At 64.8% G+C, this 17,973-nt stretch overlaps 1 protein-coding gene across 1 annotated transcript; it reads right to left on the bottom strand.

The window, feature by feature from the left end:
• Positions 1 to 624: 624 nt before the first annotated feature.
• Positions 625 to 14,020, bottom strand: CCDC27 (coiled-coil domain containing 27). The gene is made up of 13 exons (XM_059376280.1): positions 13,832 to 14,020; positions 13,238 to 13,373; positions 12,060 to 12,170; positions 11,341 to 11,498; positions 8,920 to 9,150; positions 7,824 to 7,907; positions 7,492 to 7,545; positions 7,149 to 7,395; positions 6,857 to 6,987; positions 4,786 to 4,863; positions 4,282 to 4,494; positions 2,187 to 2,291; positions 625 to 856 (listed from the first exon to the last, which is right to left on the bottom strand). The coding sequence occupies exons 1-13, from the start codon at positions 14,018 to 14,020 to the stop codon at positions 731 to 733; spliced, it is 1,863 nt and encodes a 620-aa protein (XP_059232263.1). The 3' UTR covers positions 625 to 730.
• Positions 14,021 to 17,973: the final 3,953 nt, after the last annotated feature.

The following is a 17,973-nucleotide window of genomic DNA, read 5'->3' as shown; positions in this document are numbered from 1 at the left end:
GGGGGCCGGGCCACCCCCAGACCGCGCGGGTGCCGGGCACTGGTGCAGAAGCGGGCCCTGGAGCCTCCCGGCTCTGCTCCGACCGACGAGGCCGCCCAGCCCGGCGCCCCCGGGGAGCCTGCGCGGGAGTCCCCGCTGTTCCTCGGCTCCCGCACTGGGCCCGCGGCGAGCGCGAAGCGGGAAAGGCCGGCTGCGTGCACAGGCTGGCGGAGGTGGGGGCCGAGACCAGCCGCCGCGCTCGGGTGCCGGCGTTCAGCGCGTCGGGGGGCCGCGAACCTGCGAGGTGCGGGACGCAGACCGGGCAAACGCGCAGATCAGGGTGCGTGGCCTCCTAGAGCTTTCACTCCCGCAGCAGTGACGGGAACAGGCGTCGAAAACGGCCGCCACCGTCTTCCAAACCGGTCCAAGCCGTGCCCCAGCCAGGGGAGCCCCCACCTCGTGGGTTTGTGCAGCAGGGGGAGGGAGAGAGCGGATGGGCACCGAGTCTCAGGCCTCCCAAACCTGAGGTCTCGGGCGTGGGCCCTGGCTCAGTGTGGGGGTCTCCCCAGGAAGGGGGGCAGTGTGTTTGTCCCCCAGGCCCCCATAAGTCCCCAGAGAAGGAAGAGCTGAGTCCATGGCCAAGGACAGAGTTTAATTCTAAGCGAAAAGGCCAGGCCACACAGGGGTGGCCCTGAGCTGGGTCCCCACGTCCACTGGGCGGGCAGGCGGCGTCTGGGGGCCCGGGCTGCATCTACTTGGAAGTGGTCTTCTTGGACTTGTTCAGGGAGGACAGGGCCTCTGTCTGCTGCAGGGGAGGCACTCTGACGCCTTTCTGTTTGAGCTGATTGTAGTAGTCGGCTCTCTCAGAGATGATCCTCTGCAACAGAGATGAGCCCAAGGCTGCAGGGACCCTGCCTCTCCCCCCATGAGGGCGGCTGGCCCGCAGCAATGGTGTGCACGGACCGTGGCTCTGTTCTCCAGCGGGGAGAGCTCTGGTCTGTAGTGTTTGCTAACTTCTGGGCTGGAAACACCCGCACCGGGGCTGAGCCCACGCCCGAGATGAAGCCACAGAATTCAGAGTTGGGAAGAGATGGCTGCCACAGGCGGGTGGGAGTCCCCTCTCCCCTGAAGCAGCGCCAGCTCCACTTACGTCCTCCAAGAATGTGGAGCCGCCCAGACCAAGAGAGCTCAGAGGCCATCGAGTCTGTCCCGCACACAGGGAGATGGCCGGCCCCTCCCTCACCTCTCCTGCTTTGGCGCATCACTGTTTGGTGTCCAGCAGGGGGAAGGGCTTCTTTCCTGGCTACTGGGGGCTCCTGATGACTCCTCCCGTGGCTCGCTCCACACCAAGCAACAGGAGCCTGGCGGCAGCAGCCCCGCCCCAGGTCGTCTTGCAGGTCCCCCCACCAGGCTGTTGCTACCCTACAGGGCCCCACCCCACGACACAGAGGAAGCAAATCAGGCTCGGGGAAACGGGGGGGGGGGGGGGTGCCGGAAGGTCATAGGCACCTGCTGAGGCACAGGCCGTGCCATGGGAGGCTCGGAGCGCGGGGACAGAAGCGGCCCCTAAGGACAATCCATGGGGCCCTGTGCAGAGCACGTGACAGTCGGGGGCTCTTCTCCCAGATCCCCGCCCCCAACGCGGTGCCCAGAAGGCAGACGGGCTCTCTCCCATGTGCAGAGGGCGGCTTTAGGGCTCAGCAAACCCAAGAGGCAGCCCACCGCTTGTCAGCCGAGGCCCACGGAGGTGGGGGGCTTGCTCCTGCCAGCCCCAAAGCCTGCACTGTTTCTCCTACCCCCCTCCCGCTGTGAGGCCTGTGCTTGGGGTCAGCGAGATGACAGCCTGAACCAAGGCCAGGGAGGGGGGGCCGTGTCCGGGTCCTGCTGAGGTCCTAAGAAGCACCCCCCAACGAGGACAGAAGCTGGTGGGGGGGGGTGCTCCTGCTGCTGGCGAATCTCCGGGACCTCAGCAGCTTGGCCCCGTCCCCACTGCACCCCGGAGCTGAATGCTGAGAGCAGCGCAGCCTCACCAGAGGGAGATCTGGTCCCCTCTCCCCAAGCTGAGAGCAAGGATGATCCCGGGGTACGCAGTGAATGGTGACACAGCCAGGACAAGAATGGGGGTCCCCTCAGTCCCCAGCCACAGATCAGCAAGGGGCACCCTGGAGACAGCCTCAGGGACCAGGAGGCAGCCCAGTGCCGGTTACCTGCAAAGCTTCTAGAACGTCATTGTCGGAGATCTCAGTAGCAAAAGACTTGGCCCCGGAGGTGCTGAAGGTGGCCTGGATGATCTTGTTTCTCAGTCTCTCAAGCTGTGAGCAAAGGCAAGCGGGGAGCCAGTCACGCCCACCCCTGAGGGAAGCCTTCCAGACGGTAGGTCTGTCCTCACTCTTCACAGCTTTAGGAAATGGAAGTGTTTGGAGGGGCCGCAGGTCCACCTGTGAGCTAGAAGGTGCCCGATCAAAACCCAGACCCAGGGCACTGGGCACTCAGTCTTTAAGACTTTCTACTACCTTTTTTTTTTTTTTTAATTGAAGAAGTAAACCTGTACAAAAAAAGAGAAAAAAGCAGTACAAGGTCTTCAAAGCGTCCCCAGGCCATCCTGTCCCCAAGGGCACTGGCAGGCCCTTCCTGCCCCAGGGGGAGACTCTGTGATGCCCCCGGGGAACACCCTGCCAGTGGATGAGCCCCTCACTGTTAGCAGCGAAGGGAACACCAGGCCCTCCATCGGTCGTCCCTCTGTCCCAGTGTCCTCCAAGCCCTTCCTCCTGCTCTCGGGAGGGTGAGGCAGTTCGCGCTTGGAGTCAGTGCAAGAACCATGTTTGCATTAGCCAGCCAGGAGCCAGGCGGTAACCAGGCGTTAACTAGGACGGAGCTGCTGTCTAGTCTAGCTGTCTAGCTGTCTAGTGTAGCTGCCGACAGCATCGTCGTGCGAGTGCCGTGTCCCAGCCCACCTCCTCCAATCTGTGCCCCAGAAGCACTCAGACGGGTCCCCCAAGTTCCTCATGAACAGAAGCCCTGACAATGCACAAGTGCCACGTGGGAGCCAGCCTCCAGGGAGCCTGCCCCGCCTCCATAGGGCTGAAGGCCAGTCCACTTTGCCCCGGGACAGCGTTGAAGTGACAGAGGGCGTGTTAGGAGCCCCTGGATCTTGGATGGGGAGGGGGCTTCCTTTCTTTCCAATGTGGATTGAGGCTAGCTCTGAGCTCTTCCCTATGGGGTGTAGGGGTTACCGAGGGAATGGGGGGCCTTGCCCCCTGTACTGGGAGGTGACTCCTGCTGGGCAGGGGTGACGGTCACCTGGGTGTCCAGCCACAGTGCCCCACGGCGCGGGCTGTCTCAGGCGTTACTCATGGGTCACGGCATGGCACCACTCCCTGCAGCCCCCAGACCTGCCCCATAAACTTTCTCAACACGGCCTTCCAGGCACTATCAGACTCCAGAGAGAACCAGAGGGGGCCACTACGCCTCACCCACACTCTGACAGGGGGACCACCGGATGATCCCAAACAGTTTTAGGAGAGCGAGTGGGCCCTGGGTGATGCTGCCAAGCTACCCACCGGGAGGCTGGCCCCTGCGGGAGTGGGGCAATCACGCCCTGCCACAGCAGGCACTGGAGGGGGAGGTGTCCCTGCGAAAACCTCCGGGCACAGGACTTTCTCTTTTCTGGTTTTTGGATTCTGGATCGGGTCGGCTCTTGGCTGATTTCCTTCCCGCCCGACGGCCCTGCGCCTCTGTGCTTCTGCTGGCCTGCAGCATGGGGGCTGCGACACGGGGTGGGGCTCTCCGCACCCCAGCGGCACCCCCGCGCAGCTCCAGGGGGCTGGAGGGTTCCTCGCCCCTCCAGCTGCAGGCTCTTGTGTGAGCAGCGAGGACGCTACGAACCCCGGCTTCCCAGCACCGTCCGACGGGTCGGGAAGCTGCCCGGAGCCGCCCGGAGCCGCGCCGGACCCACGCGCGCTCCCCGAGGACGACAAACAGACGGCGTTGCCCCGCGCGCCCGGCCCCGGAGCGCTCCTTCCAGGCCGGCTACCCCAACCCTCGTGCCCCTCACGGCGCAAGCCGGACGCGGTCCGCCCGGCCTCGGGGCCCCCTCCCGCCACCCCGCAAGCTGTGCGAGCCCCAGCACCCCTTCGCGCTCCCTGCCGGAGTTCCCGGAGCGCCTCCCCCGTGCGGGGGCGGGGCTAGGAGGAGGAGCGCGCCGATGCCCCGCCCTCCCCGCGCACGGCCACGCCCACCCGGCGCGCGGTGGCCTCCCGCGGGGCGGGGCGGGGCGGGGCGGGGCGGAGGGGCGGGGCCTACCCGGGACTGGGCGCTCTCCAGGGCCACGCGCGCCTGCTGCTCGGCCTGCTGGATCAGTTCGTTCTTGCTCAGCATCTCCTCCTGCAGCCACTTCCGTCTCTGCAGGTGGTTCTGGTTCTGGCTCACCTGCGCCTGCAGCTGGCTGACCTTGGCGTCGTACTCCGCCATGGCGCGCTCCTGCTTGTCCAGTTGGCTCTGCAGCTCCGACACTTGCTGCAGGGAGCCGGGGAGGGCCAGGGAGTTGGCCCCTCGGCCCAAACGGGTCGCCTGCGTCCCCGCCCGCCCCTCCCGAGAAAAGGCAGCCGACGTTCACGGACCCCCGGTCGGTCTGGAGCCAGCGACGGCGGAGGGGCTGCGGGAGCGCGCGCTTCCCGGCCCGGGGGGCTGCCGCAGTCGGGGCCCCTGCCAAGGGCTTTCCCGCTCGTCTTGCCGGCGCCGTCAGGACTGACGGCCAGAACAGCGGCCGGGCTGTTCAACCACACCTGGCGGCCACCTGGCGGTCACCTGGCGGAGAAGAAGGTTGTCCTTCTCGATGATGCCCGTCATCTCTTTGAGCTTCTTGTCTTCCCTGAGGTTGGAGAACTGGAAGGCAGACGGGGGTTGGCTCAGGGGACTTGGGCGCAAGGGGACACAGAGCGCTGGCGTCCAGCTTTTCTCCCTGAGCCTCAGCACGGTGAAAGCAGCGGGATTTCTGCCGGCCGGGAAGAGGGGAAGACAGCAAACACATGGAGAGCTGGAGAGCAGGGCCTGGAAGGCCAGATCCTCAGCCAGCAGGGGCGGGAGTCGAAAACAAGCCCAGCTCACTCTTCTGGTCCCTAAATCTCAGAAATCCCAGTGCTTCTGGATCTGGAGTCTAATGTGGGGAGGATTGGTGGGACTTTTCCAGAAACTGAGAGCTGCCGACCAGTCCCTGCCGGGATGGCCAGGAGCCTGCACCATGGTCACGTATCAGGAGGCTGGATGTTGGGGGCACAGCAGAGGGTCTCTGGCTGCAGAGGTGCCAGGCTCAGGGGAGGGTGGACCCCCCAGGCTCCAGAGGGGGGATGCGGGTGCCAAATGTGGACGCCCATGCTGTCTTCCCGTTTTGGCTCCCAGAACACCAGTAGCTAGGCCTTCTCATTCTAGGCAAGAAATTTCCAGGTTCCCGGAAGAACTAACAAGACCACCTTCAAACGCTCGGCCCACACGTGCCCATGCGTGTGAAGCACAAACTTCCTACCATGTGCTCAGAGACCCCACTCAGCTCTGGCACGAGTGAGGCTCTCTCAGGAATGACAGACACCAAGACAGCGACGCAGGGCAATCGCAGAGGATTACAAAGGTTGGGGAGGTCGAGCCCAGCTGTGGTGAGTGTTCCGTAAGGGACAGACAAGACACTGAATCGTGAAACGAAAGGACGTTCAGAGAACGGGCAGAGCTCAGAAGCCGTCCGTGGGAGAAGGCAGAGCACAGGGGCTGGCTGGGTAAAGTGCCGGGAACGTGGGCTGTAGAGCAGATGACCCGGAGATGGGGAGCAGGAGGGAGCAGACAGCAAGAGGAGGAGGTACAGGGGCCCGGGGACTCCAGGAGGAGGGTTCAAGAAACAAGACAGAGGGGAAAAAAAAAAACAAAATAAACAATGTAAACTTCCAGAGAGGAGTTTCAGGACACCTGGGACAAAGACAGAGCCCCGCGGTTTTCTGTAGAGGCAGCAGCGGACCCAGACCGCAATCCCAGGCAAGCCAGAGTTGGGAACGTGCAGGGCTTCCCCCAGCAGCCCCTGCTGCGAGGGCGCACGGGCAGCGCCTTCACTGCGGATGCAAAGTGCTCTCCCGGCTGCGGTTTGGTATCCCACCAAATTCTATTGATGTGTACAATAAGGACATTAGCAGAATGTGTGTCCCTCAAGTTTACACACAATCATTCTTTCACCAGAAGACTTCTGCAGGATGCGCTCCAGTGAAAACACAGGAGTAGATCAGAAAAGAAAAGAAACCTTAATCCTGTTCGGCAAAACCCGTATCTGAGTCCCAGATGGGCATGAGCTGCTGACAGCCCTACCCCGGGCACCCCATCGTGGTGGGACGGCACTGGCGGGGGGCTGACCTCCTTGTGCTGGGGGCCCCAGGGAGGGGGAGGGAAGCACTAGACCGTGCGAGGCTGGAGAATATTCCAGGATGGACATTAGAAGCATGCCATCTGGAGACCTGCAAAGTGATTCCTAAGGAAGAATTGAGAGCAGTCGGCCCAGGGGGCTGGGCACACGAGAGGGGCCAGGATGGGACACGCCCCTGTTGGATGACAAACCCGTGAGATTATTTCACTTTTTAGGCTGTGCTCATGAATAACTTCGATAAAACAAAACGCTTAGCAAAGGCGGGGCTCGGGGGACCGGCATGTGCTTAACCCCCGGGACCCGAGCATGCGGAGATGCTGGTGAGATGGCCAGGAGCCAAGCAGGCCAGGGAGGACCGTGCGGGCCAGTGGGCAGTGCAGGGCCAGGGGGCGTGTGTGACCCAGGACGGGCCGTCCCGGCTCAGGATGGCGGGGGTGGGTGGGGCTGCTGGTGCCCGCTGCGTGACAGGGGCACGGCCACCTTGTTGGACATGGCCTGTAACTGTTCCTTCCGCTCCCGGAGCTCCTTCCGCAGGCTCTCATTCTCCGTGCTCAGCGTCTGCAGCTGGGCTTCCTGGAAATCCACTTGGCGTTGTAAAGATGCGATGGCCCCTGCGTGAGGCGTGGGGAGGAGGAGAGAGAGGGCGGGGGGCTGGGACGCCGAGACAGACGGGCTCTGTAGCCCCAGGCGGAGGGCGGCTGCCTCCTGCCTGGGTCCCTCAGTCCCCCGGGCCTCCCTCCCTCCGGGGGCCCCAGGGCCCCCAGCGCCCCACCTGTTGCGAGCGAGTATCTGGTCCTGGTGATCTCCAGGTCTGCCTGGAACTCCTGGATCACCTGCTCGTACCCCTCCAGCTGGGCTATCAGCTCCTGCTCAAAAGCCTCCTCCAGGGAGCGGGAGCTCCGCCTGCACTGGTCCTCCTCCTCCTCCTCCTTCTCCTCCAGCTCCAGCTCCAGCTCCTCCTCCTCCTCCTCCTCCACCTCCTCCTCCTCCTCCTCCAGCTGCTCCTGCTCCTCACCCCCCTCCTTGGGTGCAGCCCCCTTCCTGCCTGCTGGGCCCTTCCCTTCCTCGTCCTCCGCTGCCTCTGCCTCCGCGCCTGCAGCCTCTTCCTCTTGGACGCCAATGTTGTCCAGGTCCTTGCCTCGGCAGATCAGGGCAGACTCCTCCTGACACTGGGGGAGGGAGGGGGTCCTGGGCAGGAGTGCAGGGGCGAGGGAGCACACTGCCCACTGCCTCGACAGTCTCTGGAGACCACCACTGCCCGGCCTCCCTGGGGCAGGAGGGCTGGAGTCCCTTTTCTGGGAGCTGCCCCGCCCCCCTGCGTCTGGTTCCCGCAGGCGTGGTTGAGGCCGATGTTCGGAGCTGCAGGGAGCACACCAGCATCGTGCAGCAGCCCCGGACAGCTAGCCCGGGGCCCCGCCTGCCCGCCCAGGGTCCAGCCGGCCCGCACCTGCCTCCAGCGCTGCAGCAACTCCTCATCTCTGAAGAAGGTCTTCAGGATGCTCAGCCTCCCAGCGGGCTTTGGCACAGGGTCCTGGAAGAGTCCGCATGAGCCCCAGGGTTCCGAAGTGCGCCCTCAGCTCCCCCAGGTGACCTGCTGAGACCTGTCCTTCTGCAAGGAGACAGTAGCCTCTCCACATTGCCGGGGAAAGGGGGACCCGGTGTCTTCCTCCCAAGGGCACTGTCTTGGTGAGAAAGTGGGTGTTGACCTACAGAGGGGCCCTGCCGGGGGGATGGTGACCAGCCAAGGGGCAGCCCTGGGAACAGTGTGGTTTCTGGCTGCCCTGGATCAGCCCGAGAGAACAGCCTTGCAGCAGTGGGCAGCCCTGCTTTGTTCCAAGAGCGGAGGGCCGGCCTGCTAGGGCCCCGCCGCCTGTCCCTGCAGGCTCAGTGTGGGCTCACGCCTCTCTGACAGCCCCCAGAGGCCCGGGAACAGTGAAGGCAAGTGATGCTCCCAGGCCTCTTCAAACGCCTGCTACCTCTGCCCCGCCCCCCCCGCCCCGTATGATGCCATCCGTGTGTGCGGCAGCTTTCTCGGGTGGCATCATGGGGATTATGTGGTGATCTCAGGCCCCACCCCACCTCATGTGTGCCCCTGGCCTAATGCCAGGGTGTATCCCCAGGTATGAAGGAAATCAGGTTTTAGAAAGACCAGGTGACTGACTGCCCCCCACCCCCACCCCAGGACCTGCCTCATTCAGTCCTCTGCCCAGACCTGGGGAGGGGCAGCTCCCCTCTCCCTGCTTTATACGCAAGGACCCTGAGCACCCGGCAGCCAGAACAGATGGGGTGAATCCGGGCCACCATGCCCACAGGGACCATGGCTAAGCCAGGGCTGGAGACTTCAGCTGCTGAGGGCCTTTCGACCTCCAGGATCTCAGAGGGGCCGGCCCTCATCTTATAGGTGAGGAAAGTGAGCCCAGAGAGCGACATGACCTGTCCCAGGCGTGAGAGCAAGCTGGCAGCCTAGCACAGGGATCTGAGCTCCCACGAGAACGTGGCAACCTTCTGGGATGATGGGGCCTTAGCCAGGGGCCTGTGGCCACCAGGACCTTCGGGCGACTGGGAGCAGAGCCTGCGGCTCGGCCCCTACTCACCCTCACACACTGGCACACAAATGTCTCCTGGCCTTTGCTTTTCAGGAGGCACTTCAGCTGCCTCTTCAAGGCCTCCCTCTCCTCCTGGAGGGCCAGGACCTCCTCCTCTTTCTTCCGCAGCCGCAGCTCCAGCTCGGACAGGCGCTTCACCTCCTCCCCCAGCGACAGCAGGCAGTGATCCTGGGCACAAAAGCACGGGCAGCCCCTGGGTGCCGCACGGGCTCCCCCGACCCCCCGCCCTCTCTGGGCACCGGCACAGCCACATCTCCGAGCCCACAAAGAGCAGACCCTGACATCCCGGCCACTCCTGCCCACAGGCAGGGCCCAAATCCTCGCCGGGAGAGGCTCCAGGCACCTCCCTTTCAGGCCTGGGTCCGGCCAGCCCCCAGTCGTGGCGGGGGACACCGTTCTTCCGCACGGCCCCGCACCGAGCCAGCAGCACCTCCGAGAGCCACCTCCTGGGGCGGGTCAGGGAGCCAGACCCTCTGCCCCTCCCCCTTCTAATCTCATAATCTCAGCGGTGGAGACGGGGTATGACGTGTTTGGAGACAAGGACTCGCCATCAGCACTTTGAACAGAGAGCACAGAAAAGGAAGACCCTGGGGCCGGCGGTGGACCCCACACCGTCCCAGGAGGGAAAGGAAAGGAACTCGGAACTCCTCCAGATATCTGGGGTTGCAGTGCTGGGCTCCTGGGAGGCCCGTGCGTCAGAGAACCAGAAGGCGCAGAGGAAGTGAGAAAGCGGCTCAAACAGAACGATAATGAACACGATCAAGATTCAAGTCCACAGCTTCAAGATATCAACGCCGCGTATTGAGACTGAGCTGCGGTGAGGACAGACTCACAGCCGCCCACGCGTGGGCCAGGGCAGGCAAGGAGACCAGGCTGGGCATCCACCGGAGGGGCCCGGGGACGAGCTGCGGCTAAGGCAGAAGCGAGGGGCAGCAAGGTCGGGGGCGCAGAGGCCCAGGCGGAGGCGGGAGGGGGCAGGGGCAGGTGTGGCCGGACCGCGGGGACCTCACGGGTGCACGGGATTATGTACGCGACTACGCTAAAATAGCTTGGCAGAAAGCACACTCCTTCCCCCGGGGCCATGGTGATCCAGACCCATGCACCTGCCTCACAGCAGACGGCGGCTGCGGAAAGGGAAGGCTCGTGTCCCCCGTGTCCCCCGGGGCCGCTGAGCGGACATCGCCCCAGCTGCGGGTGGTTGTCTTGCCTCCAGGGGAGACGCGCTCCCTCTGCCGGCTCAGAACAGGTGGAGACAGAGAAAGAGAACCCTAAGGACAGCTTCCAAGCTCCTGGGAGCAGCCAAGCCTGAAGCCCCTCCCGCGGCCCCCTCCCACGAGGGAGCGTTCTCCTTCCCGCGGTTTGCCAAGAACTTCGGTCGACAGAGACCTGCGTGTCTCCGCTTCACTCTAGCCTCGGGCTTTCCTGAAAGCAGTCAGAGGATACGGCACTTCTGAAACGGCGACGTCTGTCAGAAAATGCAGAGCGTCGGGAGTAAAGGTGACATTTAGGCCCGCGGAGCCACACCTGGGCGTCGCGCACCCACCGGCGGCCCCACACGGCGCGGCGCTCGCTTGCGCCCTGTCTTTCTCTCCCCTGCAGCCAGGAGCGGGTCTGAAGAGACCGTCGGGCACAGGCTCCGGCGAATCCATCTGAAAGTTTACATGAAGCAGACGCATTCCTTGAAAAACACGGCTTATCTACACTGAAGCAAGAGGGAGAAGGAAGCCTGAGTCTCTTCCAAGGAAGCGAATCTGAGTCGGCAGCCCCGGCCCGTGGGGGCTCTCCCGGCCACGGGGCCTCAGGGCCGCATGCCTCCCCTCACGCAGACTCTTCCAGAGAACACAGCAGGAAGGAGACGGCGCCTCCCCACGCCCACGTCTTGACTGCTCGCTTTAAGGCCACAGTGACTCTGACACCGAAGGCCCACGAGGGAATGACCGGTGGGCGGGGCTGTCGCCAACAGTGACGCCGAGTGTGACATCACGGCCGGTGACCTCGCAGGCGGGCCTCTGCTCACGGAGCCGATCACTACTGTTTCCAAGAATATATCCTCTTCAGTGGAAATGGTGGGTCAGAGGTATGGATGGTGACGTCATGAGACGTGCGGCCCCTGCTCGCCGGTGGGGACAAGACCCCGCCGGCTCGGCCCGCCAGAAGGCCCGAAGGTCTGGAAAAGAGCCGAGTCATGGGAGCCTAAGGAGGGTCCTGGGGGTCCTTTTCGGCCGCGTCTGGGGACCTGCTTGGACAGCTAAGCAGACACCCAAACAAGAGGGCTGGCCGGGCCTCCTCTCAAGCCGGACACGCTGCTGGGGCACCAGGGTCGCGCTGCCGCTCAGGGCTCTGCGCCCACGGCCGTACCTTCTCGTGGATGACCGAGATGTACCAGGGTAGCCGCCTCTTCGGGTAACTGCGCGCCAGGACAGGGCTGCTGGGCACCGGGCTCATGGTCTGGGATTCGCTCCTCTTCCGCAAGTAGTTGAACTCACAGGCACTCTTACTAAAGGGAAGGAGGTGCCCTGTGGAGAAGCCATGGGTGTCAGACTCTTTGCGGGCTGAGCTGCCCTGGAGCCTTCCACGGGGGTGTCCTCCTCGCAAGACCCCGCAAGGAAACCCGTCACTGCCCAGCTGGACTCCTCCACACCTCCTCCTGCTGGCCGTCTACGTCCGTCCCTCCCCATCTGTCCCTGTGTGTGTTGGAGAAATGGAGGGAGATAGTCAAAACAGCCCTTGGAGACCCCCAGAGGGTAGGAGCCAGGACACCAGGGGTCATGGCCTGGACATTTGTGTGGGGTTTCCTCGCATTCAGACCTCTGTGTGCGGAGATCATCTTTGGATAGACCGAAGCAAGCCCATTTGTGTGTGGGAACAGCACGTTCTACTCGCGGAGGGACGCATCCTCTGTAAGGGCCGTAGGGTCGGGCAGGGGGTCCTGGGAAGGGAGTCCCATGCGGGCATGATCAGGGAGCCCCGGGGGAAGCAGCGGCCCTGGCAGGTGCAGGCCGAGGCCTCAGAGCTTGTGTGCCAAGGAGAGGACCCCGGGGCCGTGCTCATCCTGGCGCAGCAAGCCCTGCCCTCACCGTCCACCTTCGTGTCCGAGGCCCGCTGGCTGCAGGACGGGTCCTGGGTCACCTTCCAGGAATCAGAGCCCGTGCATAACTCCTCAGCCACCTGGGCCGAGGTGGCTGAACCTGCAGAGGGTTAGACACACCTGCTGAGGACAGTGAAGGCCACATCTTCCTAAGAACTCCCGGGCAGGGAAGACGATTTCCTTTCTTTTTCGACTTCAAGTGGGATTAAAGGTGACTTTTCTCGGTGGATGTACGGGATTGAACCCCGCGACTAAGTGGAACCACGGCTCTGCCTGCCATTTCTGTGCCCACCGGGAACAGCCCAGGTGCAACTTAATCTCTGCAAACTCGTGGTCCTCCTGGAAGGTCCTGGAAGAGCCCGAGTTCCCTTCTGAAACATGGCTCAGCCTCAAAGTCTCCAGAAGGCCCTTCTACCCAGAGGGGCAGACCCCATCTCTCCCCAGCCATCAGGAATCACGCCAGTGGCGGGGGCCCCGTGGACTGCGTGTAAGACACAATGTGGCCCCTCGGCCCATCCCAATGCTGCCAGAATTCCTGGACCGGGAATACTGGCTGCTCTCTGAAGTTCCAGCCCTGAGAAAGGGGAGCTCAGGGCCCGCACAGGTCAGGGCTCCTGCTCGGACATGAACAAGGCCCCCACGCTAGCCACAGGCGCTAAGCCTCCATGTCCCTGTCCCTGAGGACAAGGCCATGTGTGGGGACGTGGACCAGTGCAGGCCCAGGAACTGGGAGGCATGGGGCACTGCCTGGCCTGGCCACTGTCCCCTGTGACCTCTGAGTGCCTGGCTGCTCTCAAAGCCTCTTGCTCTCCCAGGTCAGAACGACGTGAGGTCACCCCAGACGGTGGCTGGGCCCCTTACCAGGGTTTGTTCCTATCTTTGGCCTCATGACCTCTTTCCTGCAGCTTCTAGAATTTTGAAGCTCCTCCCTCTCCCCTGCTCCCAATCCTACTGAGTCTGGTGAATGAGACAAGAGGAAAGCAAGAGGCCTTTCCTTCCCCCAGCCCTGCCTCCGGCCATGGGCCTGCTGCGGCTGCTGCTTCTGCACGCACAGGGAGTTCCCACCACGGGCCGCTGCTCTGGCTGACCAGGGTCGGGAAGGTCAACCCGCTCCTCCTGGGAGGGAGGTCGTTGCCACGCGGGGGCCCCCTCGTGGGCGGCTCTCACCATAATGAGACATGGACGTGGCCTTGGTGCTGAACTGAGGGCAGCCAGGGCGCTCGAGGAACGCCTTTCTCAGCTCATTCAGTTTGGCCGTGAAGCTGGTGTCCTCGGGGCTGGGGCCTTGCTTGTACTCGCCCTGCTGGAGTGGGGACAGCAAGACCCTGGAAGCCATGTGCACCGACCACAGCCCTCTGCCCCGTCCCCAGGAACCGCAGACTTCAGGACAGGCACACGCTCCCACTGGAGAAACTGCCAGCATCCATGTGGGGCCCGACTCCTGTCTGCCTGAGCCCGCGGTGGACCCGGGAGCCGCCCGCTGCTCTGCCCCGTCCTCCTCCTCTCTTCCCCCTACTCGGCTCTTTCTCGAGCCGCCCCACCCCCGAAGGCTTAGGGCGGAAGGCCACCTTCTCTCCCAGGCTTCCGGGCTGCCAGTTCTTTGCACGGCCGGAATCAGCCCATCTTTGTCCATCATCAAAGCCTACTCGGAAAACTGTGTGAGGCGCCCAGGCCCTGAGGTCTTCCGTCAAGGGCGAGAAGCAGGCCAGCCCCGCATTAGCTGTGCCGTGGCCCGGCAGTCGCCCTTCCCTGACCCCGCACCTTCTTCCTGTAGAAGCGGCTGATGGCCTGAGCCGACTTGCTGAGGGACTGCTGTCTCCGGCGGAGCTTCCACTCCGGGACCAGGTTGTCCCGGGTGGCCATGCACTGGAGCAGCATCAGGCCCTTCTCCATCAGGTTGGGCACCATGCTCTGCTTCTCGGGAGGGCTGGCTCTGCCGACCGGCAACATCCTTGGGGCAGGGCGGGAGGACCGGGGCTGCCTTGCACGGACAGCCCCTGTGCGCCTCTCTGCCTAGAGCAAGTTGTCGAGGGGAGCAGGGGCTTGAGCGTGGACCTGCTGCCCGGCACAGCCCTGGACACGACCAACTTCGGAAGCTCTACGTCCTGTGGGATCCTGGGAGCGCATGTGGCATCACAGATGTCTCCATAGCAACCACACGGGTCATCCGTCTTAACTTGCTGGGACCTGTCCTCACTGGGAAGAACGGCGTATCTCAGCCTCTCAGCCGTGCGAGGGGCTGCTTCCCTCTGGGGCAGTGCGCAGGCCACACCTGCACCACTGGCTCCCCTCGGGGTCAGCCGTCCACGTCTTGGGACTTCTGTCTTCTAAGTACTCCACCTCGTTTCTCCACCTGTATCCCTGATGCAACGGTCACCGCTCGACTCTGTCACCTTTCCCTTGCAGTAATCTCCCCGCGAGTTTTGTGTGACACACTCTTAATTTACGTTCACTCCCTCTACCTCTGTCCCCGCCTGTGCCCAGCAGCCAGCCCACTCCCTCCCCTGCACGTCCCCTTGTCCCAATGCTGGGCTCGGGTGTCACTGCCGGAACAAGGAGCGTGCTAGGCACCCGGGGTTGAGTGAGGTTCGAGGTGGCCCCCTGGGCTCCTGGGGAAGACCCCTGGCATGGGCACCGCTGTCCTCACCCCCTCAGTCTCACCTTCTGCACCCCCACACTGCGGAGTCCTTGACAACAGCACCTGTGCTACCCACTGTGTCACGCCAAACGTCGGTGAATTTGCTAGCCTGCGGTGACATGCGCCTGGTACTCTGTGTGGACGTGGCTCCGGGCATCTGCCCACAGTCGTCCTTACCTGTACGGTGCACACGCACATCTGTGCAAACATCTCCCCTGTGCACACAGTCCCACAGGAAGCCCAGCCCATCTTGGCTGTGAAAGCACGTTCGGTGATGATGGGATTGGGGGCAGGGAGGTGGGAAGGCGGCTGGAGCCGGGCGGCCGGAGGTCAGACCCCAGCGCCGACATATCAGGACCTGCCCGTCCCTGTCTAGCTCCCAGCCCTCTGCGCCAGCTTGCTCATCTCTGCAGTGCGGGTGCGAATGGTACCCATCTCCTAGAGTCGCTGTGCGGATTTACTTGGGAAACAGAGAGAGAGAGAGAGAGAGAAAGGTGTAGGGGCACCTGGTCAGTAGAGCCCCGACGCCGGCTGCGCTCACCACTGCGGTCCTCACCCTCCTTCCGCGTCACCTCGGCCCTGTCCGGGCGACCGGGAGCACCCGGCGGCTGAGGCTGCGAACCACGGGGGCGACTGGTGAGAACGCACCGTGCCGGCTCCTGCTTCACCGGTGCGCGTCGCCGGCAATCTGGATCCGGTGGAAGCCATAAAGCCGATGCCCGCTGCCTTTGTCTGCCTTCCTGTCGTTCCGACGCCCCAGGTTCCTCGCTGAGTTCTCCCTTACGGAGCGTCTGCCAGGCGCCAGGCCCTGCCCGAGGCCCCAAGGGCACCACGGAGGCGCCCAGACGGCCCGCGTGGCGCTGTGACCCAGGCTTCTCTGGACCACAGGGCCTGTCCTCGCAGGGCCGCTGCTGGCGGGATTCCGGAGCAACTGCTATGACCTGGCTTAGACGCGTAGGGAAGACTGTTCCAGGACTGCAGCAGGGGGAGAGACGGAAACTCAACACTGAATACGGTGCGGGGTGGGGGCTTCAGCCCAGGAGCAGCAAGAGAGGTCGCCGGTGGAGATTGCTCAGAGGGGACCGCAGGGGCGAGGGGAGTCTCACTCAGGACAGGCTGAGCGCTCAGACGGAGGGCCTGGCACTGGGGGGCGCGCAAGAGGCACTTGGTCACTGTCAGGGCTCCAGGGACTCTCTGGAAACGGGTCTAGGATTCTTTTTGGAACCCGGCTTGGCAAGAGTGGAGGGGGGAGGGGAGGCCTCTTCCCCACCCTGGCTGCTGCTTTGCACGGCGTCCCCTCTGCATGTGCCTCTGTGTCCAAACTTTCCCTTTGCCTGAGGACGCCAGTCATCCTGGATGAGGGGTCCCCCTACTCCCATAAACCTCATCCTAACTCAACCAATTCCATCTGCAATGACCCTGCTTCCTAATAAGGTCATGTTCATGGATATTGGGGTTAGGACTTCAACATGTGAATTTTGGGGAGACACAATTCAACCCTGGGGCGGGGGTATGGGGTAGTTGGGTGACACGTGATGTAAGGAGACAGGGTGTCCCCTGCACCTGGTGGATCCCTGAACTCTAGCTCTGGAATGAACAATACACTGAATGTCACTCAGGCTCTCCAGACCGGATTCCCCAGCCTCAGGGCGCCGCAAACCCGCCAGGGGCATAACAGGCGCTTGAAAACCGCGGGGCTGAACGATGCACCACTTCTGGCTTCAGGGACCTGGAAGAGAAACGCGTAAACGCGGAGGGCGCTCCAGCTTCTTCCCATACTTGATTCCGTAAACTGTCAGGGCCGGTGCCAGTGCCCGCCCCGTGGGTACTGGGGACAGCGCGGTGACGTGTGACCTGCAGAGCTTAGTCTGTCCGCGGACATTGGCTTTTCCTTCCTTGTGACTCCGCCGTGACCCAGGACGGCCTCCTGAGTCCCCGGAAGGAGGCCAGATCCCGAGCGGACCGCGGCTTAGCCGGTACCCGATCCCGAGCGGGCCGCGGCTTAGCCGGTACTGGATCCCGAGCGGGCCCCGGCTTAGCCGGTACCGGATCCCGAGCGGACCGCGGCTTAGCGGGTACCGGATCCCATGGACAGGGGCTCGCTCAGTTTTCAGGGGCGGTCGTTGCACCTTCTGTTTTCCCCGCCCCTCAGCAGGAGCCCCGCCCCTAACCCCGCTGAGGCTCCGCCCCTCGCCCAGACCCAGCCCTTGTCAGAAGCGCTCCAGCTCCGCCCCGCTTCGACCACCCCCGCAGGCCCCGCCTACAGTCCCGCCCCTCGCCCAGAACTAATCCCTTCTTAGAAGGGCCCCGGCTCCGCCCCGCGCCCAGAGCCCCGCCCCTCAGCTGGAGCCCAGCTCCCCAGCCCCGCCTATACACCCGCCCCGCCCCGCTCCGACCGCGCCCCAAGGCCCCGCCTAAACCCCGCCCCTCCAAGAGCCACTCCGGCCTCGCCCCGCGCCCAGAGCCACGCCCACGCAGGACCCGGCGCCCTACCGCCCCCGCGCTTCCGGTTCCGGGTCGGGGCGGGGTCGCGGGGGCTTTCCTCCGCGGGGCAGCGGCGGGGCGCGGTGCGCGCCTGGCCCTCAGCCTCCGCTCGCTCCCGGGACAGCCCCGGCCTGCGGACCCCGCCCTCCCGCCGCCCCCGCGCCGTGGGCTCCCGGCCGCGTGGCCGTGGTCCCGGCTCCCCGAGGAAACGGCCCCGGCCCCTGCGGCGACCCGACGCGCCCGCTCGCCCGGCGGCGTCCGCGGAGCCCCGGCTTCGGCCGTCCCTGGGCTGCGGCGGGCGTGGCGCGAGCCGGCGGCGCGGGGCCGGGGCCCGGGGAGGCGGGGGCCGGGGTCCGGGGTCCGCGGTGGACGGCGGTCTGCGGGCGGTCTGCGGGGCCGGGGCCGGGGGACGGACGGACGGACAGTCCGACGAGCAGATGCGCGGAGGCCGCGGCCCCGGCCGCCAGGCAGCGAGGGGGGCGGGGGCGGGGAGAGGCGCAGGGCTGGGTCCGCCGCCGGCCGCGCGTGGACCGAGGGGACCCCGCGGGGCTTGTTCCGGGGTAGCCGCGCGGCGCAGCCGGCAGGAGGGCAGGGAGCGGGTGGTCGGGGCTAGCCGCGGGTCGGAGGGCGCCGCGGGTCGTGCTCCGAGCGCCCTGACCGGCGCCCGCGGCGTGCGTGGACGGCGGCCGCTGTGCTGCGCTGCCCCGCGGGTCCGAGCGCCGCTCTGGGGGGGCCGGGCGGGGCGGAGGCGGGAGACGCGGGGTGGGGGCGGGGCAAGTGG

This window comes from Mustela nigripes, chromosome 14, assembly GCF_022355385.1.
Source record: "Mustela nigripes isolate SB6536 chromosome 14, MUSNIG.SB6536, whole genome shotgun sequence".
Classification (NCBI taxonomy): domain Eukaryota; kingdom Metazoa; phylum Chordata; class Mammalia; order Carnivora; family Mustelidae; genus Mustela; species Mustela nigripes.
Note: the sequence above shows the minus strand (reverse complement) of the source record. Positions and strands in the feature narration are given on the sequence as shown.